General features: G+C 55.0%; 3 protein-coding genes across 3 annotated transcripts; 1 reads left to right on the top strand and 2 right to left on the bottom strand.

Moving 5' to 3' along the window:
• Positions 1–2,641: 2,641 nt before the first annotated feature.
• Positions 2,642–3,775, bottom strand: CEBPB (CCAAT enhancer binding protein beta). The gene has a single exon (XM_054274638.1). The coding sequence runs from the start codon at positions 3,647–3,649 to the stop codon at positions 2,675–2,677; it is 975 nt and encodes a 324-aa protein (XP_054130613.1). The 5' UTR covers positions 3,650–3,775; the 3' UTR covers positions 2,642–2,674.
• A 195-nt stretch (positions 3,776–3,970) lies between these two features.
• LOC128936136 (basic proline-rich protein-like) lies at positions 3,971–10,743 on the bottom strand. The gene is made up of 4 exons (XM_054274880.1): positions 10,671–10,743; positions 9,804–10,505; positions 4,446–4,704; positions 3,971–4,397 (listed from the first exon to the last, which is right to left on the bottom strand). Exons 1-4 carry the CDS (start codon positions 10,741–10,743, stop codon positions 3,971–3,973), a joined length of 1,461 nt encoding a protein of 486 aa, XP_054130855.1.
• A 676-nt stretch (positions 10,744–11,419) lies between these two features.
• Positions 11,420–25,712, top strand: PEDS1 (plasmanylethanolamine desaturase 1). The gene is made up of 6 exons (XM_054274606.1): positions 11,420–11,546; positions 14,846–14,965; positions 21,342–21,433; positions 22,846–22,990; positions 23,617–23,829; positions 24,578–25,712. Exons 1-6 carry the CDS (start codon positions 11,420–11,422, stop codon positions 24,697–24,699), a joined length of 819 nt encoding a protein of 272 aa, XP_054130581.1. The 3' UTR covers positions 24,700–25,712.
• Positions 25,713–25,970: the final 258 nt, after the last annotated feature.

Raw genomic sequence — 25,970 nt, 5'->3', positions numbered from 1 at the left:
GAGGGTAATACAAAATTAAGAATGAAGGATTGGGGAATCCTCTTTCCAAGTCTTTCACGGATTCCTTCTGAGACGACTGTAAAATTGGTGTGTTTACGGCTTAATTTTCTTGTCTGTACAAAAAATCATTGCTGGACAAGGTTCCTCCCGAGCTAGAAATCTGCCATCCCAATTGAGAGATACCTTGGAATACAGCAGTAACCTAAACATGGTTCTTTGAATTGCAGCCACGCCGCCCTGGCTCTCCTGCACGGGGCAGGCAGGGTTTGGGGATGGGGATTAGCTCCTTCATGCCTGCTAGAGCTCAGTCTCCAAAACTGGACTCGTGTTTAAACAGATATAAATACCTCCAGTACATCTTATCTTCCAATCTACCCTGCCTTCGAACTCTTGCTGGAAACTTTGTTATTTAGAAAGAAAGAAAGAAAGAAAAGTGTCTGAGGACACCTCCAGTCCTCCTGCAGTTCCACCTTGGGCAGCGCCGGGCTCTGCAGCCTGGGAGCACCGTGTGTGAGTTTGGGTGACATTGTGTGGCCTCCAGCAGAAGAAGAGAATAGGATCTGAGGATGTGGATGGGTTTCGTAATGATCCAAAGAGTAGAATAAACAGCCAGGGGAGGCTGGAGCAATCATCGTCACGAGGGACAGCCAAGACAAGATCTAACGTCTGTCCTGCCTGCAAGAACTTGAGTCACGCTGCTGCAGGAGCGAGCTCACCCAAGAAATCTATTTTAGGGGCTCGTAAAAACAACCGAACAACCGAACTGCACCGTACAAATGCAAGAGCAAACGGGGCAGTCTGTGTGGGGCCAACCCTGCCCTGCTCACACAGCTCTGGGCAAGCAGGGAATGAGCAGCCAGGGCCAGGGAGGGCTCCAGCTGATGGACCTGCAGGACGCTCTGATCCTAAGAGTCAAAAAAAGCAGAGCAGCTCTTTCAGCAGAAAACATGTTTTGCTTAAAGAGACGCTGGAAATAAGCAACAAGTTTCAGATTTGTCCTGCAGCCCCCGGCTGTTTGTTTGTGCGGACTGTATAGGAACAAACTCAAGGCCACTGTCTTTGCACTGAAACCCCTTTTGTGCTCAGCTGTCAGAGCAGCAGAGGAGCTTCTTTCCCGAGGCACTGGCAATCTGGATCGAAAAACTTCACGCTTAAATTTGGCCTAACAGGAAAATGGAAAATGCCGACTAAGACCTGATCTTGTGCCCAACTCCCTCCACGTAACCAGCCCGGGTCTGTTCACTCCTTGCAGACCTTACCCAGGGAACAGCAGCCAGCAGGTCCGGCCAGGCTGGCCTGTCCCAGCAGCAGGAACAGCCCTGGGTGTCCCCAGAGCAGAGCCCAGGCTGCCACAACCTCCTCCTCCTCCTCCTCCTCGTCCTCCTGTGCCGCCCCCACTCTCTGCCTCTCGCCCCAGCAAACACCTCTCATCAGAGGATCTGCCTGCAGCTCTCAGGAGTTTCTAGGAGAACATCTCCCAGCAAAGGGAAGGGGGTGGTTCATGAGCCTCTCACCTGGTTGGGTCTCATGGGAGCTTCCTGAGCAATGCCCGAAATTACCGAAATCCAACAGAAATGCTACTTTCTCATGTTTATTCCTGTAAACTACAAACGTAAGAAATGCTGAATCGTAAGGAATAGAAACTCTGTAAAGAAAAAAAAAAAACCAAAAAAAAACCAAACACAAACAAAACCTCATTTCAGGCTTCCTCCCTTACTTTTTCTTCCTCCCTCCCACTTCAGACTCGGCGTTATTTGCCAAAGATTGGTCATGGTTTGGATAGCACATCTTGCTCTACACGTTCAAAACAGCATGAAGTGCAGAAAAAAACCCAACACAAACACCTCCTCCCCAAACAACACCCAAGCAGCAGCTAAAGCAGGTGATTAAAGGAAACAAAATGAGGCAACAAGAACCGGCTAAGGCTTCCAGCTCTGCTCTTTGCTGAGTTTCTCTTGAGGGTTTTGGGGTTTGCTTTTGATTATTGGGTTGGTTTTTTTTTTTCCTTTCTCTCAGAGAAAGCTGAAAGACCAACAAAAATCCCTATCCCTGACCTCAGCATTGAGCCAGAATCAGCTGAAATTTCAACCCCGTGTTTAATCTAACTTTAAACATGCCTTCAAAATAAAACAAGCTACTTTTTTTTAACCTAGTCATAAAGTTTATTAAAATTGTTCATTAATGCTTCAAATGTAGCAAGAATGCATAGATCCCAAAATATACATATGTATTTTCTTATAGAAATAGATTATTCTTTATAATAAAAAAAACTGTAGGAACATCTTTAACAGATTACTCAATCCATGACTGACAGTTACACGAGATTGCATCATGTACACAGCATTCCCAGCCATGCTTAAAGGATTGCATCACTTTGCCCTTGCTCTCCTCTGGCTCTTTTAAATAACCCAGCGCCCAGCAGAGCCCGCCGGGGCCGGGGCCGGGGTCCGTGCGCGCCCGCCCCGCTGCAGCCCCGGCCCCGCTCCGACCCCGCGCGGCGGCGGAGCCTTCCGCCAGCATGTCGGTAAAGACAAAAAAAAAAAATAATAATAATCCAACAACAACAAGAACACAAATGCAAACCAAACCCGCCCGCCCGCCGCGGGCTCTCCCCCCCGGCCCGGCCCCAGCAGCGCGGAGCGGGGCCCGCGGCTCCGCTCGCCCCGGCCGGCGGTCAGCAGCGCGGCGAGGAGGCGAGCAGGGGCTCGGGCAGCTGTTTGAACAAGTTCCTGAGGGTGCTCAGCTCCCGGGAGAGCTGCTCCACCTTCTTCTGCAGCCGCTCGTTCTCGGCCGTCAGTTCCAAGACTTTGTGCTGCGTCTCCAGGTTGCGCATTTTGGCTTTGTCGCGGCTCTTGCGCACCGCGATGTTGTTCCTCTCCCGGCGGAGCTTGTACTCGTCGCTGTGCTTGTCCACGCACTTCTTGGGCTTGTTCTTGCCCGCCGGGGCGGCGGAGTAGCCCCCGCCGGCGGCGGCGGACTTGGAGGACTCGGAGGGGTTGGGGGTGCCGGGGGGGCTGGAGGAGGAGGAGGTGGACAGGTTCCCGCTGCTGCCGCTCGGCACCGACTGGTAACCCAGGTAGGAGCGCACGGTGCTGCCGTAGGGCGAGGACATGCCCCCCGGTCCCGGCCCCGCGCCCCCTTCTTCCTTACGGGGCCCTTTGCAAGAGTCCAGGGTCTCGAAGACCGGCTCCACTTTGGTTTCCACGATCTGGGGCGGGAAGCAGCCCGGCAGCCCCCCCGGCTTGTGGCTCTGGCTGGAGCAGGGGTGGCTGTGCCGGGCGAGGCTGATGTAGGCGTAGTCGGGCTTCTTGCTGCCGCCGCTGCCTTTATAGTCCTCGGCGAAGAGATCGGAAAGGAAATCTTGGCCGGCGCCGCTGCCGCACGGAGGCTCAAAGTTGCCCCCTGCTGCTGCCGCGGGAGGCGGCGGCTGCGACGCCAGGGGCTCCAGGTACGGGCTGAAGTCGATGGCTCGCTCGTGGTCCCCGACGGTGAGCTCGGTCATGGAGCGGCCCCCGGCCGCCCGCGGGTGCAGCTTGTTGAGAGCAGCCAGACAGTCCGCCTCGTAATAGAAATTAGCCACTTCCATGGATTTAAAGGCGGGCGGCTGGATGGGGAGGCATGCTGCGTCCCAGGCCACCAGGCGTTGCATGAAAGCAAAGGGGGATGCGGGGAGGAGGAAAGGACGCGGGGGGCCCCCCCCGGCAGAGGGTCAGGCTGCCGCCGGCGGGGCGGGGGGCTCCGGGCCCTGCCGCGGTCTCGGGCCCGGGCACGGCCCCGCGGCGCTGCCCGGCCGGGCTGGCTCAGTCCCTGCGGCGCGCCGGGGCTTCACCGCTCCGGCAGCTGCGGCGGGGGCTGGCGCGGCTCCTCCGGACCATCTGGTTCTGGGTCCCGCGTCCTAAAGTCTCTGACTTAGGAAAGTTCCTTCGCTCAGTTATTTATAGGGGCGGCGGATCCCATAGCAACAGGCGCGTCACCGCCTGGCCGCCTGCCACTCCGCACGCTCGGCGCTGCCGGTGCCGGCCCCGGAGGAGGCTCCCGGGGCGGGAGCCGTGCCCGCCGGGCCGCCCACAACAAACCGGGCACGGACGGACAGAGGGAGGGAGGCAGGGGCGGCTGCGGGCCCGCAGGTGCGGGACTGGGGCTGGGGCTGGCCAGGGGGCAGCGGGCAGCGCTGAGCCCCAGGGACACGGGGACACGGGGACACGGGGACACGGGGACAGCGCGTGCCGGGCACTGCCACTGCTGCTGCTGCTGCCCCGTGCCCGGCCGGGCCCCGCTCGGGCACCGCAGAGCGAGGCAGTGCCCGGGGCTGGCAGTGCCCGGGGCTGGGCACGGAGCGCTCTGGGTCTCGTTTCACCCCAGGGGAAATCAAGGCAGGGAAGATTTCTCCAAGTTCTCTTGGCAAAGCGGGGGCAAAGCTGCAAACCAAAGGCGGATCCCGTTACTCTGGTGCCGGGCTGGCTTTGGCGAACCCCACCGGCAAGCAGAGGTTCCAGAGGGCCGTGCCCGGGGCCGCTTTGCCCAGTGCAGGGCAGGAGCGGGGCACTGCCCGGCTTCCTCTGGCGGCCGCCAGCAGCCGCAGCCCGGCCGAGGCAGCGCTGCCAGCGCCCACGGGGGCCCGAACGTTTGTCTTGGCATATTTGCTTTGCACGGGATGGTGCAACTGTCCGGGCACACGCGGGAACCGGGAACAGGGAACGGGCGCTGCGGCCAAAGGAGACGGAATGGGGGTCAGAGGAGAGTGAGATTCCTGCCTCAGAACGTGGAATCCAAAAGTTTTGAGATTTGCGGGGTAAGTTTGGGAAGGAAGACTGAATCCCAATGTCCGTTTTAATTAAAGACACCCACCTTGGGAATCAAACTTATATTTTCACTCTCTTACTCCCACATTTACCTGTCTACAAGCTGATGATTCATGCCCAGAATAAAGGACATTAATTTAAAACAAAACATATAATTAAAGGAAGTAGGAGTGTCCTCCCTCAGTAAAGACGACCTAGCACTGCAGGGAAAATGACACTGCCTCTTAGAATAATGTGAAGCAATCCTGCGGTGTGGGAAATATTGTAACGTTAAGCCAGAGGAACAGGTATTGCATTATATGATTCAAACAGTCAACTGTTCTTAATGTTCAAACCTCAGAACTCTGAAAAGAGGAAGAATTCAAGAACCAGTCAGTGGATCATCAGACTTTTTCTTTCTTTCTTTTCTATTTTTCTTTTCACGTTCTAATAGGATTTATTTGTTTGTTTCCATAACAAAAGCTCCCTAACAGGTTTTCAGGTTTCAAATATTTCTAGTTCCATCTTTATCTACCAAGTTAATCTTTGGTGAATGCGCTAGAGATTAAATTGGAGCTGGGCCTGGCCAGAGAGCCGGGTCTGGAGGTTGTAGTCGGAGCCCATGCCTTCATAAATACAAACATCTGTATTGGGTGCAAATACTGGCAAGTTGCAGTGAGCCAGGGCTTGTTCCTCTGGCTGTTTACTCCCTCATCCTGTGCCTTTATCCTGCATTCTGATCTGGCAGTTACATCCAGTGGCTGCCCCAGCTGGCCCTTCCAACCGAACTCTTGAGAATCAGCCTGGTGTTTCCTACCCCGAACGGTGCCAGGGCCCCAGGGCAGGAGCCCTCCTGGCTGGGGACCTGCTGCAGGCACAGCTGCTCTGCCCTGGCACTGCCCCGCAGGGCTCCAGCTCGCCGGGGTCCTCAAGCTAAAGTCAAACTTCAAGCTGCTCGCTAAAATTCCTGGACAGATTTTCACGATGTTTTTGGAGATCTGAGTTTGCCCTCTTCAAATTTCTGCCCTATTCTGTGCTGCTCTGCAGCAGAAAAGTTGTATTCCTGCCTGGGGTTAATCTTCCCTAACAAAACAAAGTCTGCGCAGCTGTCATGTGAACGAGATGCTATCGGGCTGGCGTGGCCCACACCTGCTCTCCCGGCCGGTGCTGAGTAATCCCGCTCGCGTCAGCGGGCGGTAATTCAGGTTGGGTGCCCGGCCGGTCCCCTCCTGCCCTGCTCCCCCTCGCCTCCCTGCTCCACCTGGATCTCTTTCAACTTCCTCCAGCTCACCTCAAACCCCAGCATCCACTCTCGTGGAGCCGCCGTCCGCTCTCAGCTTCTCATGGGAACCTTGTTGGCGGGACTGACCGCTGCTCCACAGCCCCGGCGTTCGGCGAGCAGGTTTTGGGCTAACTCTGCTCTCTTTTCAATTATTTCTGTGCTTGTCACAACAAATGCGCGGCCAGAAGAGGGGTTTGGAAATGGGAACAGGTGCAGAACGAGGCTCACAGCACAGGACTGAGCCCAGGCCTGGGCACACAGGGCTCTGTCCCTGCGAGTGAGTGCCTGGCTGGCCTTGCCAGATGTGCAGAGGCTGCTAATAATTGTGCTGGGAGATGCAGACATTCCTGGTAAAGGGACCCAGGCACTGGCAGCAGCCCTTCAGCCTGTCTCCCAACAGAGCAATTTCCATTAGAAGAGCAGCACTTCTGTGAAAAGCACCTTCCTTCTAGCGATTTCATAATTTCTTTTTTTTCCAGAACTATTCAGCTGAGGGAGGAGACAGCAAAAGTCCCAAATTACTTAGTAAGAATATAACATTTTTGAGAAAAAATTCTGATGCAATAGCATCCAGGTTCCTCTACATTCATGTGTGAAACAATCCAGACACGGGGAGGGGAACAGGAGGAGGCCAGCGTGGGGAAAAGGTGGAGGGAAGAATCTCATCCTCACTGCTCATCTCTGTCACAAATTAAACTCTGCTCTCTGCACTGTAGAAGCCTCAACTTTGCGGCTCTGGGCTCAGACCTACGGTAAAGCATTGCAGAAGAATTTTCTTCCTGGAAATTGTCTTTTTTTCCAGGATTTCTTGCAAGCTTTCCAGTTCACACTGCAGGTCTACATCAGCTGCCTCTGGAAGGACACCAGCTTTGGGGAGATGCTGTGAGTTTAGTGGTGATGGCTCACACTCTGCAGTAAGTGTTTATCAGAAGGTCTCTGGACCCAGGATCATACCCCAGAAAGAGCCTGGCTGACATTTCTGATGTTTCTGGCTCGGCTTTGTCCCATTTATGATTTCCCTGGCAGTAGCTGTTGGCAGGTCAGTGAGATCAGAGCTGCATGGCACTGGAGCTGCTCACCCACCCTGCAGAGCTGCAGCTGGGGCGGCAGAGGGGCAGAGCAGGGGCAGCGGGGCAGCAGGGCAGTGCCAGCAGGGCCTGAGCTGCCGTGGGCAGTGTTGGAGGTGGCTGGAGGAGAACAGGAGCGCTCCCAGAGCAGAGTCCCTGCCGGCAAGCACGGAAGGGCTCTGGGGGCAGGAGGGGACCTTGCCTAAAACACTGACCTAAGAAGAGCAATGTTGCAATAAAGGCTGTGAAATAGAGAAGTAAAATTGAAATTTATTTCTGAGCATGTTGAGCCCTTTTTCCCCTTCTCCCCAGCCCCAGGTCTCTATTCAGCTGCACACCACATGCCAAGAGCAGCTCACCAGCTGTACCTGGCAGAGCCCAGGTTTGGAACCATTGCTCTCCACTTGTGTTCCGTGCTGTGAAACAGCAGCCCTTACTAAATGTCAGACAGGCACAGCGTGTCAGCTCGAGAGAGGCTGGCTCTCCTTCTGCCTGCCCCAGCTCAGGCCAGGCTCAGCCTTGGCTGCGTTTGGGCCTGACGAGGGATTGGCACACGGTGCCCGCAGCGGGCGGCTGCGCTGGCAGTGCCAGGGGTGGCTGTGCTGGCAGTGCCAGGGGGGCTGCGCTGGCAGTACCGGGGGGGCTGCGCTGGCAGTGCCGGGGTGGCTGCACTGGCAGTGCCAGGGCGGCTGTGCTGGCAGTGCCAGGGGGACCTGCAGGCTGTGCCAGGGGGGCTGCGCTGGCAGTACCGGGGGGGCTGCGCTGGCAGTGCCAGGAGGGCTGAGCTGGCAGTGCCAGGGGGCTGCAGGCTGTGCCAGGGGGGCTGCGCTGGCAGTGCCGGGGTGGCTGCGCTGGCAGTGCCAGGGGGACCTGCAGGCTGTGCCAGGGGGGCTGCGCTGGCAGTGCCGGGGTGGCTGTGCTGGCAGTGCCAGGGGGGGCTGTGCTGGCAGTGCCAGGGGGACCTGCAGGCTGTGCCAGGGAGGGCTGCGCTGGCAGTGCCAGGGGGGCTGAGCTGGCAGTGCCAGGGGGGCTGTGCTGGCAGTGCCAGGGTGGCTGCACTGGCAGTGCCGGGGTGGCTGCGCTGGCAGTGCCAGGGGGGCTGTGCTGGCAGTGCCAGGGGGGGCTGTGCTGGCAGTACCGGGGGGGGCTGTGCTGGCAGTGCCGGGGTGGCTGCACTGGCAGTGCCGGGGTGGCTGCACTGGCAGTGCCAGGGCGGCTGTGCTGGCAGTGCCAGGGGGGGCTGCGCTGGCAGTACCGGGGGGGCTGCGCTGGCAGTGCCAGGGGGGGCTGTGCTGGCAGTGCCGGGGTGGCTGCACTGGCAGTACCAGGGGGGCTGCGCTGGCAGTGCCAGGGGGGCTGAGCTGGCAGTGCCAGGGGTGGCTGTGCTGGCAGTGCCAGGGGGACCTGCAGGCTGTGCCAGGGGGGCTGCGCTGGCAGTGCCAGGAGGGCTGAGCTGGCAGTGCCAGGGGGCTGCAGGCCGTGTCTCCTGGCCGCCTTCGCTGCCGCTGTTACAGAGCAGTCCTGCCCCGAGCCTCCCCCGCCCCGCTCCCGTGTGACGGCCTGGCACACGGCTTCTGTTGGTCTTTGCTGATTCTGTGCTCACCTCTGGCCCGGCAGGCCCGGCCTTTCGGCGCTGCTTGCTCAACCCCCTTTATCTCCTCGCTGCTCTTTGCCCTACTGGCCGCGCGGAGACGACACCTGGAGACTGACACCGGTGGGACAACATCGGCCAAATTCCCTCCCTCACCCCACGGAAAATTTTCCAGAGCAAGTCCGAGGTCAGAGCACCCGCTCTGTGGCTCTGAGAAACACAGAGAGGAGGAAGGGTCAGAGCACACGAAGGCCCATGGAAGGGAACAGTGACAAAGCAAAGCCACCATCTCCGTCCTGCATGGCAGAGAAAGTCCCTGCTGGAGCGGGCTGGCTGGAAGGATGTGGGCTGTCAGTCGGAGCAGGGACTCTGAGAGGTGACTCTGAGTTTTACGAGTAGCCCATTTCCTTGTGCTCCATAAAAATGGCAGAGAAGCTGCTGTCCACTAACTGTCCAAAAGTTCTCTGTAGCTGCCTGACATTTCCTGGGTAATCGCAGCCTCCTGCTTTGATGAATTTGTTACGGATCATGCATTTGTGACCTCTAGTGTATCCAAGCTTTCAAAAGATCCATCAAGGGAAGATGAATTCTATTCTTCCAGGGTACCCTGTGAAGTGTCAGAGGTTCCTAGTAACAGAACTTGGTAATTCACTTCGGAAATTTCTAAAAGAGGAGAACTCCTCCGAGTTCCTGAGGCTGTGGGACAGACAGCTTGGACTCCATGGGGTGTATGGCAAGGGGCAACATAAACCAAGGGAACTCGGAGAGGGGGTGACAGGAGAAGGGGCGACAGGAGAAGGGGCTTAGGTGAAGAAATAGAAGATTTTTTTCTTTATTAAAAGCGTTAGAAATCTGTGCTCTAGACTGTACAAATCCTTGTTTTCCATCTGCTCTCACCCTGTGTCGAGCACCACGGGGAAAGTGGGGCTGCCAGGAATCGGTTGGGGCTTGTTGTTTGTGAGCGCTGGCGCTGGCACAGCCGCGGGGCCGCTCTGTGTCACCCGGCCGTGCGGACGGGCTGCCAGGCGGGGCGAGCACGGCGTCCTGTCCTCCCTCCACTGCCGCTCCTCGGCCCCCGTCACCTCCCCACCTCTGCATCTCGCCTTGGGACGGGAGCCGTGGGAGCGGCTGCTCCAGCTCTGCCACCCACTGACACTTTCCCATGCCAGAGAGAGTCCGGCGAGGAACCGCAGCCGGTTCCTGCTCCCCGGTGCCCCGGGGCTCGGGCGGAGCGGGCAGGTGCGGGGCCGAGCGCCCGCGGGGCTGCGCTCGGCCCGGGGATGCGGCCGGGACGGGGCCGGGTGGCACCAGCGGGGCACCAGCGGCACCAGTGGCACCCGTGAGGCACCAGTGGGGCACCAGTGGCACCAGTGCCGCTCCCGCCTCCCGGCGCGGGGTCAGGGAAGGGTTCGGTGTGTAACGCGCTAAGCACCGCTGTCCGGGGATGGTTCCGGGCAAACGGCTCCGCAGCCGTGGGCGCTTTCCGTGTCCCGTCCGGGTCCGTCCGGTCCCGGCGGGGCTGAGGCGCGGCAGGGCCGTGTCCGGGGCGCGGGGACCGGCAAGGAGACCCCCGAGCCCCGCCCCGGGCGCGTCCCGATCCCCGCCTTTCCCCGATCCCGATCCGGTTCGTGATCCCGATCCCCGCCCCGCGCCCTGCAGCAGGCTTTGAGCGCCACCTAGCGGGCGGTGCTGTGCCGTGCTGTGCCGGGCCGGGCCGTGCCAGGCCGGGCCGGCGGTCGGGCCGTGCCGTCGTACGGACAGGTGCGGCTCTGGTCCCGCCGATCCTGAGCCATTATCCAAGGACGTTTAACAGCTAAACTTCGGTAGCAACGTGCCGGTGCTTGTTCCTCCCGGCAGCCCTTCGGCCTCGACAAACCAAGATCACCAACACACCTTGGAGGGGACTTGGGAACGTGCCTCAGCCACAGCCGCTTACATCCTCCTCTCACTCACAATTCGTACGGGCACGTGTGGCCGCGGAGCCGCCGGAGCTGTCCCGGCACCCCGGTTAACGGCGGCCATTCCCGCTGTCACCATTCCCGCTTCCCAGCACCGGGAGCACGGCGCGGGCCTTCGCCCGCAGGTCGGGGAGCGGGCAGGGTCACCAAAGCACCGACCTTGGCCGCATTGCCGCCGTTGTGGCGGGTCACGGGCAGGGTCACCAAAGCACCGACCGTGGCCGCATTGCCGCCGCTGTGGCGGGTCACAGGTACGCGCGGGCGCTGCCGCGGGAACACCGCCCCGCACCGGCAGTGGGCGCGCGAGGCACCGGGCGGAGGGGGCGGTGCGAACGGGAACACCCGGGAGCGCCCGGCCCCGCCCCGGGCCGGTTTCCGCCCCCATCGCGGACTGGACCGGGCAGCGCCCGCCGCCCCACCCTGCCCTGCCCCGTCCCGCCCGGTCCCGCCCCGGCTCCCCCCGGTCCCGCCCCGGCTCCTCCCCGGCCCCTCCCCGGCCCCGCGCCCGGCCCGGCCCGGCCGCCCCCGCCCCGCACTGCGCCGCCGGCCGTGCCGCCGCGCCATTGGCTGCTGCGCGTCGGGCGGCGCTGCTCATTGGCCGGGCGGGCGCGCGGCGGCGGCGGCGATTGGCGGGAGGCGCAGGGGGCGGGGCCCGGCGCGCCCGCCCCCCGCCGCAGCGCGGCCCGTTCCCGTCGCTGCCGGGCGGGTCCGCGGGCCCTGCGCGCCCATCCCGGCCGGACATGGCCGAGAGCGGCCCGGGGGCGGCCGCGCCGCGGGACGAGCCCGCCGAGGAGACCGAGGGCGGCGGGCGGCGCTGGGGCGCCCAACACGCCGGAGCCCGCGAGCTGGCCGAGCTCTACTCGCCAGGTGAGGCGGCGCGGACGGGCGGGGCCCGCGGGCCGGGTGCTCGCGGCCGCTCCCCAGGACCCTTTCCCCTCGAGCCCCGTTCTCGCCGGGCCCGGTTCTCCCGTGGCCGGCTCCCCTCGGGCCCGGCTGTCCCCGGCCCGGCTCCGGGCGCCTAGGCAGAGCGGGAAGGGCCGGGGCTGGCGGCCCGGGGCCGGGAGCGGGGCCGCGGCTCGGGCCGGGCTGCGGGCGGCAGCGCTGGCGGCCACAAACTGCCCGGCAGGGACGTTCTGCCCTCGGGGCCGGCCGGCAGAGCGAACCTTCCCCTCGAGCGCAGGTGTGGCCGCAGCACGAGGTGAGCCCAGCGCTGCCCTCGGAGCCGCTGCCCCGGGCGCTGCGGGCCTGGCACCGCACGGCCGGCACGGGGATCCTTCAGTCCCTGCTCCGCTCCTCCTGCAGCCTGGAACTCCTCATCGAGCTCTAGTTTGGCGTTTGGGTGCTCGGTAAATGGCTGTTTGACTATGCTGTGGAAATAATTGCAAACTCCTTGTAAAAAACCATAATTTGTTTTTAGCTCGCTGCTCAGTGTGAGCCGTGCTGGGTATTGCTCCGTGTGAGCAGTGCTGGGTATTCCTGCCATTCCTAGAGACTCCATTCTCAGGTGAAGAATTAGGGAAGGGAATGTGTTTTCAGTGTCTTGTGGTTCCCAACAGATCAGCTGAGCCCAGCTCGCACACCCAAGCAATTCCTGCACAAGTAGGTGATCTCAGTCACACGGAGCCTTGTGATGATAAGAAATCCAAGGCCTTTGTTCGTTTGTGTGACTGGGGCATGTCTGCCTGTTTCAGTTTCTTTTGCTCCCCACAGTCTTGCCTTGAGCAGGTGCTTTGTGACACCTTTCAGGCACTGGGACTGATTGCTGTGCTTTACACAAAAGCTCTCACTGGCTTAACCACTGCTCTGGCTCATCAGGGAAAGCTTTCCCTCCCTGAAGAGCTTGCTGCCCTTCTTGCTGGCTGTGGCACATGGACAGTGATATATCAGGGAGCTGAGGGTGTATTAGACATGCAGGTTTCTTCTGGAATTACATAAATAATTTACATAAGCAATGCCAGAATATGTATTACGGTGGAAGTGTATCATGTTCAAATTCTGAATCCATAAGAACAGGGCTTGAGTTGAATTGTGCAGAGTGAACGTGACTGGAATATTTCCCTGATTTCTTGAAGCGCGTACTTTGTGGCTTTGGCAGTTCATTCCCTCACAGGCTTTGGGGTTTGAGTGCATTTTAAACACAGGTTATCAGCGCTGACTCAGTTCCTTGGTTTGCCTTCCCAGCGCAGAGCTGAGGCTGCGTTTTTGAAGCTGGCTATCTCGACAGCCATGCTGGATCCCTGTGTTCAGACTACAGAGGTGTTTGCACACACTGAGCCCGGGGGAGCTGCCAGCCTCCTTTCCAGCACTCAGCTAATTGTTCCATGAGGATCTACCCACTTAGCTCCTCTAATCAGGGCGTGGTTTTCTTATGAAGGAAGTGAGTGTTAATTAACTCTTACTTTCATTACTCCAGGGACCTCTTTATAGAATCACCCACGTTGTGACCTGATGCTGCTGTCAAATATGGCTGTTCTTGTGTCTTAATTTAATTTTACTATTCTCTCCTCTGCTACTGCAGAGTGTGTTAATTTATATGCCCATGGCCCTTCTAGAACGTCTAAAACTGACCTGTCAAAGTCTCTGTTCACACTTTCAAATATTGCCTTGTAGGCACGTTGGCGATAAGACTGATCCCGCATTCGTGTTCCTCCATTCCCTGCTCATTATGTGGTACAGTGAGAAGGAGGACTTGATTTAGCATTTAGGAGGAGAAATCTGATCAGGCATTAGGTCAGCAGAGAGGAGGAGTAGGACAGAGCTGAACACGTGCCAGGCCTGAGCGTGCCTCTGCTCCTGGGCCAGCGTGTGCCCCTCCCTGAGCTCGCCTGGCTCTGCTGTGCCCCAGGGGCTGGGCACGGGCTGTGGATGAGGCTCCTCTGCTCCTGGGCCAGCGTGTGCCCCTCTCTGAGCCTGCCTGGCTCTGCTGTGCCCCAGGGGCTGGGCACGGGCTGTGGGTGAGGCTCCTCTGCTCCTGGGCCAGCGTGTGCCCCTCTCTGAGCCCTCCTGAGCCCGCCTTGCCCTGCTGTGCCCCAGGGGCTGGGCACGGGCTGTGGGTGAGGCTCCTCTGCTCCTGGGCCAGCGTGTGCCCCTCCCTGAGCTCGCCTGGCTCTGCTGTGCCCCAGGGGCTGGGCACGGGCTGTGGGTGAGGCTCCGGGAGCCCTGGGCAGGAGGGGCTGTGCTGGCTGAGCCCCAGGGCAGGCAGGGACTGGCCTGGCAGCTCCTCAGGGCATTAAGAGCTGCCTGCAGCCCAGGCCCTGCTGCTGACAGCTCAGATCTTCTTGGCCCTGGGTATTAAAGGTCTGTTTCTGTGCCCTAATCCTGCAGGTTTCACCCTGAGTGTTCCCTGGGCTGTGCCTCGGTGCCTGGTGGGGATGCAGCAGTGAGGAGCAGGGCAGCCCTCTGTGCTAACCTGACAGTGCAAGTGTTACCGTGCTCTGATGTGCCTGCTCCCTTTTTATAGGCGGTAAATGATCTTTTCACAGAGGTACGAAGTGGCACAGCGAGGTGCAGGAGAGAATTTGTGCCAGTTCTTTTTTTCTTGTTCTGTCCCTTGTCATCTCAGAGTTGCTGAGAGTTGCCAGCCTGGGAGCAGGAAGGCACAGACAAGACAGTTCAGGGAGAAGCTTCAGGGGAATACTTGTGACGTTAGACAAGCCATTCCAGGGCCACCAAAATCCAGAATGGTGAGAACAGTGCTTTTTGCTGTTAGTACGACAGCTTTATTCAAAATCTCAGAGCTTGTAAGTATTACAGATCACAAGGTGATTTAAATATGTTTGAGGCCAGAAATTTGTTCCCAGATTCAGCCCTTCCAGCAACACTGAATATTGGATGAAATGCAAATTGAGAAAAGATGTGACGTGGAGGAACTTTATGCCAGCAATCTCAGAGAGAGGGAAACTAGGACAGTGTGAGATGGTGTCTGATTTGGCCCTGTTAATTGGACAAGGGCAGAGGGCAGAGGGTAGGAGTGGCTTGGGGAAGAGGAATGTCATTTAAGAAAATGTGTGCACTTCCCATAGATAAATATGTTTCTGTTTCACTTCCCTGTCAGACAAATGGAGGGAGTCATCCAGGCAGTGGAATGGTCTGTCTGTTATTTCGGGTTTCACATTGTCCTCTCAGATAAAAGTAAAACATGCTTTCTCTCTTGTTCTTTCCAACAGGAAAGAGACTACAAGAATGGATCTCTGTCATCTTATGCTTCTCTCTGATCTGCTTCAATTTTTACAATCTCCTCTTGTACCTGCGGCTGGAGCACACGCCCTCGGTCCTCGTTGGGATCTGTGAGTAGGGGCTGTTCCTGTTCCTGCTGCCCAGGGCAGGACTCGTTGGGATCTGTGAGTAGGGGCTGTTCCTGTTCCTGCTGCTGCCCAGGGCAGGACTCGCTGGGATCTGTGAGTAGGGGCTGTTCCTGTTCCTGCTGCTGCCCAGGGCAGGACTCGCTGGGATCTGTGAGTAGGGGCTGTTCCTGTTCCTGCTGCCCAGGGCAGGACTTGTTGGGATCTGTGAGTAGGGGCTGTTCCTGTTCCTGCTGCTGCCCAGGGCAGGACTCGTTGGGATCTGTGAGTAGGGGCTGTTCCTGTTCCTGCTGCTGCCCAGGGCAGGACTCGTTGGGATCTGTGAGTAGGGGCTGTTCCTGTTCCTGCTGCCCAGGGCAGGACTCGTTGGGATCTGTGAGTAGGGGCTGTTCCTGTTCCTGCTGCCCAGGGCAGGACTTGTTGGGATCTGTGAGTAGGGGCTGTTCCTGTTCCTGCTGCTGCCCAGGGCAGGACTCGCTGGGATCTGTGAGTAGGGGCTGTTCCTGTTCCTGCTGCCCAGGGCAGGACTCGCTGGGATCTGTGAGTAGGGGCTGTTCCTGTTCCTGCTGCCCAGGGCAGGACTCGCTGGGATCTGTGAGTAGGGGCTGTTCCTGTTCCTGCTGCCCAGGGCAGGACTCGCTGGGATCTGTGAGTAGGGGCTGTTGCTGCTGCCCAAGGCAGGACTTCTGTCCTGTGGGGTCCTTCAGGCTTGACTTGCTATTGAAAGGGAGAGGGACATCTGTGTGTGAGCCTCTGCAGAATGGGTTACTGCTTTGTCTTTACGTTTCACTGGCTTCTCAGTCCCTCAGAGGGGAAGTTTTGATGTAGCTGAGTAAGTTTGGTGTTCCTGTGTAGTCACTGCAAGAGTAAGGACTATTGAGAAGGAAAGGAGCTGTCAAAATGGTCAGAGTTGGGAACAAAATACATTGCTTGACAAAAATATTCACAAGAATTTTCCAGAACGCAAAAGCTCAAGGGAAATGTCATAAAAGGTGCTTGAGGCATCAAACTGGCTTCATTTCTGGGGACTGCAGACTGAACACAAGAATTTTGGAGAACTGTGCTTTCATGTCAGGATGTGATGTTTGGCCTTTATTATCCTGAATGATGACTTTTTCCAGGAGTATAAGAAAAGTTGATTCCACCTCTTCTGTGGAGGAGAGGAAGAGCCAGCGAAGGATTCTGATGGAATGTTCAGAAAAAAATGGCTTTCCTATAACTGTGTGGGTGTGTGTTTTAGAAGAGAATGGTACCTGTTCATCAGCAGTGCTGGGCATTGCTAATGAGTTCAAACTAAACAAACAAACCCCACCCAGACACTGCCCCGGGTTCAAGCGGTGGCACACGGCAGAAGCTCTGAGCTCCTGCCAGAGCTGGGGCTGGCATCCCCGGTGTCTGTGGGGAGGTGGTTGGGGCTGGGGGCACAGTGTCCTCACTGTGACTCACAGAGCTCTCCTGGCCTGGCTCAGTCCTGCCTGCTCTCAGCTGATGAGGTGAGGTGTTGGGAGGAATGGACAGAACGTGCCATGGGAATGGGAACTGCTGCCTGGGGATGAGGGCACAGCCAGACAGGAGAATCTGCAGTGATGCTTAACCTGTGGTGCAATCTGTTTGCAGCTGCCTTTCATCTCAAAGTTAATATTGATAAAAGCTGGAGTTCTCTGATATCCTGGTTACCAGTTTAACTGATAAAGCAGCCAATTCACTGATAGTATTATTTAAGTAGTAGTGAATGATTAAAGTAGCAGAATCTGGATTCTGTGTAAATAAAGTGGTGTGGAAATAATTGATAGTGTGTACAAAAATGAGTGCCATAAAATGGTAAGTGCTTCAGGCTATCTTGTTTTGCTGTCTTCAATACTTTATTTCTCCAGCTGAAGTGTGAATGATGTCTGTAATTCACACTGATTATTAGGTTTTATTGCATATTGTGCAAGTCATATCCATAAAAGTCCTGATTCCTAAATACGTGAGGAGCTCCACGGGCAGTTGGGAATCCTGAGTCACGCACAGGGTGAGGTGTGCTCCATTGACAGCTTCCCTCAGGCTTCTTTGGAGTATTGACCTTGAGCTGAAGTCATAAAGCAAACATTCCGCTAATAAAGATAGAGCTGTGATCCAGTTCCTGCCAGGTCTCTGTCAGTCTGTTCCAAGGGCTGGATCTGTCCTGCTGCACAGACCTGTTCCCTGCACAGGGACCCTCTGTGTGCTCTTCTGTAAATACATGCTTTCCTTTAGGAAATGATGCACTTTGAGCACTGCATCACTCCACTGAGCCTAAACCCTGTGTGTGTAATTAAAGGCTGTGTCACAGCTTCTTTCTTTGTGCCTTTGGAGGCGCACGGGATTGTAACACGAGCAGTTCTGTGAGTGCCTTAGCCTGGAGATTCCTGGGGCAGGAGAGGTGTGTCCCTGCTGTGGCTGGCAGTGGGGCAGCCCTCCCTCCCCAGAGTGTCCCTCCCGAGGGTCCCTCCCCAGTGCCATGGCAGGGTGGCACGCGGTGCCATGGCAGGGTGGCACGCGGGTGGCACGCAGGTGCCATGGCAGGGTGGCACGCGGGTGCCCTGGCAGGGTGGCACGCGGGTGGCACGCGGGTGCCCTGGCCCTGCTGAGTCGCTCGGGGCCTGCAGGGGAGCCCAGCACTGAGGGGACGCTCGGTGGCCTCGCCTCAGAGCAGCTCAGGCTGTGTCATGTCCTGCTGACTAAAGATGAGCGTGCTGGACAGGAAGAGCCACGGGGCTCTCTCGCCTTCCAGGCTGCTTTGGCAGAGATGAGACCATTTCCTTCCCTCCTCACCAAAAGAAAGGAGTGGGCAGAGGATGGATTTCTGCTGAGGCTTGTGCTCGCTCCAGTCGTGCCCTGCTCTGGGTGTGCTCGGCTGCTGGGCAGCCGTGGAGCTGTTCCTCTTTCTCAGGTCTGAGTTTGCTGTTTGATTTGCATGCACACAAGCACCCAGTGCAGGCAGGCAGGGGATGGGGCTGTGGGGAGCTGGAACACCCCCGTGTTTTCACTGCAGCAGGACAACATGCCAGCAGTGCCACAGAGCCAGAGCAGCCTCTGCCACTGTAATTGAAGGTTGGTGGTGCCAGGGACAAGGCTGGCAAAGGGATCGTTGTGTGGCAAGCAGAAAAGCCCCACCAAAACATGTAATATCAGGCTTGAAAGACCTCATACCTTCAGGTGAGCTTGTGGTGTCCAGCATATTCAATATACATGAGCTGAGTATATACTTCATATATTAATAACATCTAGATAAAAGTTTGGCAAGTTACGGCATGAATCTTGGTTTTCGTTTTCCTGTCCTTCCTCCTATTTTTGTATAGGGTTTTAAGCCCCTTTTTTCCAAATGGGTTGACTTGTTTCAGGCATGTGACTGTTATCTGCAGCCACATGGGTTCATGACAGGCACTGCTCATTGCAGTCTTACAAAAAAAAGAAGAGTTAACTTTGTGTTGTAACCTGTTTATATTCCCAGGAACTGCCCCAAATAGAGCAGATATCTTTAGGAACATCTTGTGACATGATACAAGTTACAATTAATTACTGCTCTCTTGAAAGATGGGCAGCTGATTTTTTAACCCATATGAGGTGCATGTTTCAGTTTTGCAGAGATTGTGGGTTAGCCAGAGTGCACGCAGGAGGAAATCACTTACTGCAGTTTCAGAGTAGAAACTGGATCTCCTCAAGGCCCAGAACTCTTTGTTTCAATCTCCAGCAGCTCTGCAGGGCTGCCCTTGGTCAGCTGCATTGCAGAGCCAGACATGAGTGTGTAACACACGGGAGCTGTGGCACACCTTGGTGGAAAACACTCCAGAGACATGAGTGCTGGTGAGGTGAGTGCTGGGCACCTGGCTCAGGCGTGCACACCCTGCTGCCTCCCAGCTCCGAGGGTGCCACTGGTGGGCACTCTCAGGTCCAGCTCCGACTCAAAGTCCCTCAGCTTTATTAGCCAAATTTATCAACTTTTCTTTCTTTCAAGCTGCTGCAGTTTGTACTTATTGAAATGTCCAGGGATTGTAATCTTAGCCTCGTAACTTGCCACAATATCAAACCTCTGCCTTCTCTGTACTGAGAGTCACTAAATGGGGACTCCAGGTGACTAAGGCATTTTATTTTCATAAGTATATAAGTGACAAACAACTGGTACTTGGCGTATTGATATGTAGCCAACAAGATTTTTTCTGAGTGAAGTTAGCCATGCAGACCATTTAATGCCGTTCAACCAGTTCATAGAGCCCCGATTAAACACGGCTGTACTTCCCAGTGATGTTACACAATAGCATCAAGTTATTAAATAACATCATATCCTGCTTTCTTCCCCTCCAGAGGCTCTAACTGGATTTTTACTGTGAATATGAAACTTTGTATACTTTGATATAAGACTTCCAGGTTACAGTTTGATCATTCAATCTATGCAAAGCCAAGCTTACTCAGCTCATGCAATTTTGGTGAAGTACAGGTTTTAATGGTAAATGTGCCCAGCAGTTTTGTGTCTCAAAGCCCTCGTGGGGCCTCCTCCTTCTGCAGGCCCCTGGCCACGGGAAGTGGTTTGAGAGTCACCCACTCTCAGAGCTTGCAGGTTGTCTCTCAGTTTGACTGAAGCACTGGAGAGGTGGAGAGGGGCCTTTCCTGGGTCACACACCCTGCCCGTTCCCTGGTTTCTGAGCAGGACAGAGCTGTGTCCGTGTGTTTGGGGCAGGGGCTTATCCAGGTGCATGTCCTGCTCTGGGGAGAGGCCCCTGGTGCTGTGCCTGGGAGGTGCCCACACAGGGTCACAGGTGTGGGGAAACGGGACAGAGCAGCATTTCCAGCAAATGTGTGTGGCAGCCGAGCGTTTGCTTGGACACTGCTTGGAGTCCATTTGTGCACCTCTGGGTTCCCTGTGTGCTGGGCTGCCTTCCTTCCTCCTTACTCTGCAGTCTACTTACAAACCAAGAAATGCCAGTGTTCTGAGCAAGTCCTGCAGCTGGTGTCCCTCTGCCCTCCCTCTGTGTGCTCTGAGCATCACCTCCTCCTCAGGGACAACCCCTGGCTGGGCCCATCCTCGCCCCTCTCGGTGAGCTGGAGGAAAGCCAATGTGTGTGGGTCAGGACTTCCCTGATGCTGCACTGAGCTGGCTTCTGGGGAGTGGTGAATGCACCGTTTCAGTTCTACAGCTGAGCTGGGGTTATCTTGCTTTTTCTGGCCGTGTGGTCAACACTTCAGCCATGCTCAGGGCTGTCAGTCTGCTCTCACCCTCCCAGCCTCGATGACAGGGCATTGAGACCGTGTGCCACCTCTGGGCAGCAGCTGGGCTCCTGTGCCTCGGTGTGCCGTGCTCAGTGAAGGCAGCGCTGGGTGTGTGAGGGTCAGCACCCAGCTCAGCAGTGGGATGTGCCCTCTGGGCCCGGGGACAGGACACACACGGTGTCACCACGCTGGAGCCTCAGCACAGCTCCTGCTCTCTGGTTGTGACTCGCCCTGCGCAGAGGAGAGAGCACACCCTGCTGCAGTGCAGCTGGAACAGGATTGCTGGCAGTTAGGTTTTTCCCATTTAGTACAATGCACTGCTCCAGGCACCCTCCATCCTTCCCTTTACCAGCTGACATCAAGCAGCACGAGGAGCATCTATTGAGCTGTCGGTGCTTTGCCTCAATTTGTGTTGCCATTCCTGCAGTTGTTTGCTGGGATGATGCAGCAGCTGGAGGCAAGGCAGGCTAACGGGGGCATCACCTCAGCGAGAATGGCATTTGAGCCTTGCAAAGAGAAGTGTTGTTTGGATATCCTGCGCTGAGCCCAGGCTGCTTGCCCTTTCAGCTGCTGGGAGCAGATCTAAATGCTATTGTGTCCCACCCGCCCTTGCTGTGGCCTGTGTGTGGTCTGAAACAAGAACAAATGCACAGAATCCACTGCTGGGAAAACGAGCTGTCCTCAGTGTAATGAGGGGTAGATAAAGAATGAAGAGTCTCCTGCTGCATGTAAGAGTTTGGGCCAACTGGATAATGGATGCAACAGCAGGGGCTGATTTATAATAGGAGAGGAGTTTTTTTATTTGTTCTCCCTCTCTGAAAATGAAAGGTGAGGGGAAGGACCGCAGAGGTGAGGGGTCAGCCAAGCAAAAGGTACCCACCAGGGGAGGGATTTCTCTTCTGTGGGAGATGGGCTAAACACAAATACAGATTTAATGAAGATTGCTGCTGTCCAAGTGGTGTCTTGCTCCTTTTCCTAATTGCCTGGCCTATGTTTATTCAGACTGGGTAGTCTCACATGGTTGTAAATACCTAAGTTAGAGGCAGATAAACAAGTAAACTTCTGAAATAAGAATTAGATGTGACTGAGTCAGTAAAATGCTGTGTTTGTCTGACTCTGTCTCTCATTCCAGTTGCAGGAGTTATTACAGCTGACTTCCTCTCAGGACTGTTCCACTGGGGAGCAGACACCTGGGGATCTGTGGAGCTGCCCATCGTTGGAAAGGTTTGTGATTGATTCTTGAGCTCAGGAAAGCTGTGCAGTGCCTTTTGCAGCAGTGCCCGTGCTCCCAGCTCTGGCTCTGGGCCCTGCTGGGCAGGGCTGTGTGTGCGCCTGGCCTGGCGACACTGGGGTGGCACTGCTCCCTCTGTCCCCTGCCTGAGGCTGGCAGCGTTGCAGTGCCAGTGTCTGCAGACCCTGCAGGCTCTGTGGGCACAGCCTGTGGCAGCACAAGTGCTGGACCCTGGCTGGGCACTGTGCTTGTTCAGGTCGGGAGCACAGGCTTGGAGAGCTGTCCCTGCAGCTGAACTCCTGAAAATTTGTGGAACATGAGGCTGCTGCAGGAAGAATCATTCCAGTTCCCTCCTCTATGGGCCCCTGTTGTAACACAGTGATATTTGAATGGTGGTGACTGAAGATTTAATTTGATGTGTATTAAACACCTGCAGCTACAAATGCCAGCTGCTTAGTGCAAGGTGCACTGGCTTCTGTAGTAGGCAACAATCTGTTTTCTTAATTAAATTTCTTAATAGCTACCATTAATTACTCCTCACAGTGCAATATTAGAAGGATCATTATTTATATTAAAAAGTGGGCTATTCCTTGTTATTATCCAGAGTTACACAAACTACAACAGAATTAAAACTGTTCAGTTTGGCTTTTTTGTTCACCTTCAATAGGCTTAATAGTCTTGAACCCCTGTATCTCTGGACCATGGTTTAAATAACTTTTAAAAACGCTACTGCCAGAGACTCTGCACTAAATCACCACGAGCTGAGGCTGCTCAGGACACCTTTGCACAGGCTGGACATGCTGGCAGTGTTAAAGGCAAATCAGTAACTGTGCCCCACACAGTAAAACAATTGCTCTGTGTGTTCAGATGGGATTTCTGCTCCTGGAGGTGACTTCTGTATAGTCTGTTTGTCTTCCACTGCTTCGTCCAGTCACTGAATTTGCATTTAATCTGTCAGTGCTGGCATCTGTGGCCCATAAATATGGTAGGCTGAGTCCTAATTTTTTAGTGGTTTTTTTTTTTTTCCTTTGTTGATTCTGCTTAGCAAGTGAATTTCACAGGCTTATTTTGCCTGTGAAGTTAGGGTGCTGCTGCTTTGTTTTTAAGATTACATACTGAAGGTCCTAAGTGAAAATTTAGAAGAAGAAAACTGAAAAGCAAGGAAAACCTGGATTTGTGTGGGGGAACTGAATTGCTTTGCAAATGTAAATCACATGATCTGAAGTGTCCTCATGACAAAAGTTTGAATGTTGTTTACATGCTTTGTACTATGGAATTCTCTTCAACTCAATCATCAGATTTGAGTGTAAGAGAGTTTGTTGAGGTTATTTTTTTTTTGGTAATATTTTTCTTTTCCGAGACTATTATTGAGTGTGGTGTTGTGTTTATCCAATTGTTTTCCCAGGCTTTCATCAGACCCTTTAGGGAACACCATATTGACCCCACAGCAATCACCAGGCATGATTTCATCGAGACCAATGGAGACAACTGCTTCATGACACTGGTCCCCTTGGCCAACATGGCATACAAATTTGTGTCTTTTTCCCCGGGTAAGCTGCTACTTCTGACTGCTGTGGGTTTAGTGTTCTTGTTGCTATTGAATGAACATGTGTCCATGAGAAGTTTGGAGGAATCCATGGATGTGATATGACAAGAAATAGCTGCTGGAAGCATGGTGCTCCTGGCAGGAGGGAGGGAAACTGTGGTGACAGAAGGTGGCACAGCGAGGTTCTCTAGCTCAGCAGAGACTCTGGGGCTGGGGAGTTGTACAAGGAAAACTAGAAGTTATGCTAAATGCTTTTTTAATAAGAGGGACCGAGCTGTGAACATCTGGGGAAACTCATTGCCCCAAAGTGTGTAACACAAAACAATGCTTCCTCTCTGTGCACAAGTGCTTTATGTGCAAAGCAGAAGTCAAGAACTAAAGGGTCAAATTAATTGTATAGGTGGTAAACTCAGTTTGACTTCCTGTTTATGGTGTGCTGACAGATTCTGGCACTTCCCTGTCGTGTGGCATGTGGGAATTGCTTGTGGCTCACCGGCCCCTGTGCCGCTTGTGCCAGAGCAGCTCTGGTGGTGCCCCTGTCAGCTCCTGAGCAGCAGCAGCAGCCCTGGCTGGCCAGGAGCCTGTCCTGGCAGCACTGGGCCCTGCCACAGCTGCTGCTGTGTTTTGCAGAGGCCCTGTGTGAGACCTGTCCCTGGGAGTGCTACGTCTTTGCCCTCATCATCTTCATCACCATGACCAACCAGATCCACAAGTGGTCGCACACGTACTTCGGGCTGCCGCGCTGGGTCGTGTTCCTGCAGGACTGGCACATCATCCTGCCCCGCAAGCACCACAGGATCCACCACGTGTCCCCCCACGAGACCTACTTCTGCATCACCACGGGTATGGCACGGCTGCGGGCTGGGCGTTGGTGCTCTCAGGGCTCCTGGGAGGGCTGCAGCTGGCCTTGGCATGCACCTTCCTTTGTGGGGAAGCTTTGTGATCAGCTGCAGGAGCTCAGAGCCTGAGGGAGCAGCCACGGTGCTGAGATCTGATTGCCCGGGGTCTTGGTGAGCTCAGGCCGCTCGTGGGGTTTGTTCACTAAAGCTGCTGTTCCTTCTGAAGAGCAGAGTGTCTGCAGCTGCTCTGGAATGCTCATTTCTAAAAGCCAGGCTTCTGCATTTTCAGCATCCACTCATCCTGACTCAGAGGAGCGGACAGGTTTGCAGAAAGCTTTAGCTTCCTTTTATATCTGTACAGGTGGGAATGCTCAGTCACCAGTGCTGCACAATCCTAAATAAGTTATCAAGTTAATCAGACAGCTGGAAATAAACCACTCTGGTTCTTCATTCTGTCATTGGCGTCGGCAAACGGTTCATGTGGGTTTTGAAACCTCTGCCAAGAAAAAAATCTAATTCTCATTAGCAGAATGTCATGTAGAAACATGGTACAATTAAGAAGCCTGACTTGACAGATGGTAGCAAAAATCTTGCCACCCAAAGAGCTATTTTTAATTCCTACTATGTCCTGAGAGTTTAAGCCTGACCATTATTAGCAGTATTGGGCTGGTTGCTTTTTTTTCTCATTAAAAAAATGCTGAACTTTGGATGCTATGACAAACTAATCCTCTTTGTCCTTTTCAATCCCTTAGGTTGGCTGAATTATCCATTAGAGAAGATAAGATTTTGGAGATGTTTGGAGAACATCATCCAAGGACTTACTGGTGAGAAGCCAAGAGCAGATGATATGAAATGGGCTCAGAAAATCAAGTAACTTCTGCCAGCCTTCTGCAATCCTTAACTTGTTGCCAATGTTGTTTTTAAAAGAAAAAAGAAAATAAAGCCATCAGCCAAATTCAAGACCTGCAAAGAAATAACAGACTCTAAAGCACAAACTAAAAAGTGCTAACACAGACTACAATGAAAAGAACTAATTCTTAAAACAATACTTGAAATGAAGATGATTACTCTCACTGAGCACCTTTTTGTGTAGCCATGTCTGCTTACACCTTAGAACTCGCTTCGTCGCTGTATCCGTGAGGTACGGGCACGCCACGGGCGCTGCAGGGGCGCGGGGGGAGCAGGAATCGTGTGTTGTATCAACATTCTGAGCACTTCCCAGCAGCTCGTGGCCTAGGACCTGCAGGGAGCGGTGACAGCCTTGTCACTGGGTGTTGGAGTGCTGTGTGGAGCAGTGGGGGGAGCAGTGGAAGCCTATAAATCATGACTGCTCGATGCACTCGGTGATTGATCCACGTCCAGCTCTGTCTTCACTATCATGTTCAGCCTGATTGATGTCATGTGCAGCAGACCAGAGAATCCCGCTCCTCCAGGGGCCACCAATCCTCAAGTGTCTTCAGTTTCCCTCAAAACAAAATTGTTCTACTCTCCACGCGGAATTGAGCAGTTTCTGCATAAGCCTTCAACTTCAGGAGCCTCTGAGGAGAGGGAGGGCACCCTACAACACGTGTGTCTGTTCGTGTGGAGTGCTCACTGCTGAGTCTTCTATTAAGTGTTTCCTACCCTGACAATAAATGTTTGAAATAGTTCTAGCATTGGGCACACTGCAAATAGCTGTATTCAAGAGCTCAAGGTATCAAACTCGTAATGTTAGAAGGGAAATGTCAACGACTGGTGTTTTGTTCTTTTTATTTTTTTAAGGTGCTTGCTTGTTTCTGTAAATAATATAAAGCCTTAATCTCTTCTGGTGTAATGGAATAATATTTTAATGTGATGTTTGAATGTACATAATATATTTATAACAAAGCAGTTGGATAATACTAATCACGTTCAAGTCTTGTTGCTGTTTTTCATTGCTGCGCTGGCAGCACTTAGAGCAAGAGCTGGATCAGTGGTTGCACACCATGTCGTGCAGTCCCACATCTGAGGCACCTGGCAGCCTGTCACAGCCTGTCTGGGTTGGAGTGATCACCTGCCAGCGTTTCAGGAGCCTGGCACCATGTTAGAGCAGACTTCTTCACCTTTCAAGAAGGGTAAGTAATTCATTCTGCTCTGGATGCAAAGGAGTTACCCCAACAGAATTGG

This window comes from Melozone crissalis, unplaced genomic scaffold (genome assembly GCF_028551555.1).
Source record: "Melozone crissalis strain CALT ecotype California unplaced genomic scaffold, PUWL_Pcris_2 ptg000017l_1, whole genome shotgun sequence".
Taxonomy (NCBI): domain Eukaryota; kingdom Metazoa; phylum Chordata; class Aves; order Passeriformes; family Passerellidae; genus Melozone; species Melozone crissalis.
Note: the sequence above shows the minus strand (reverse complement) of the source record. Positions and strands in the feature narration are given on the sequence as shown.

Bases quoted from the DNA above. Each gene is read 5' to 3' on its own strand.
- PEDS1 (XM_054274606.1), top strand. From the start codon at position 11,420: ATGGCCGAGAGCGGCCCGGGGGCGGCCGCGCCGCGGGACGAGCCCGCC. The intron at 14,966-21,341 runs GTGAGTAGGGGC...CTCTCATTCCAG, and splicing joins CTCGGTCCTCGTTGGGATCT to TTGCAGGAGTTATTACAGCT. The intron at 22,991-23,616 runs GTAAGCTGCTAC...TGTGTTTTGCAG, and splicing joins ATTTGTGTCTTTTTCCCCGG to AGGCCCTGTGTGAGACCTGT.
- CEBPB (XM_054274638.1), bottom strand. From the start codon at position 3,649: ATGCAACGCCTGGTGGCCTGGGACGCAGCATGCCTCCCCATCCAGCCG.
- LOC128936136 (XM_054274880.1), bottom strand. From the start codon at position 10,743: ATGGCCGCCGTTAACCGGGGTGCCGGGACAGCTCCGGCGGCTCCGCGG. The intron at 10,506-10,670 runs GTGAGAGGAGGA...ATAATGGCTCAG, and splicing joins CGTGCCCGTACGAATTGTGA to GATCGGCGGGACCAGAGCCG. The intron at 4,398-4,445 runs GTAACGGGATCC...CGCTTTGCCAAG, and splicing joins AAAGCCAGCCCGGCACCAGA to AGAACTTGGAGAAATCTTCC.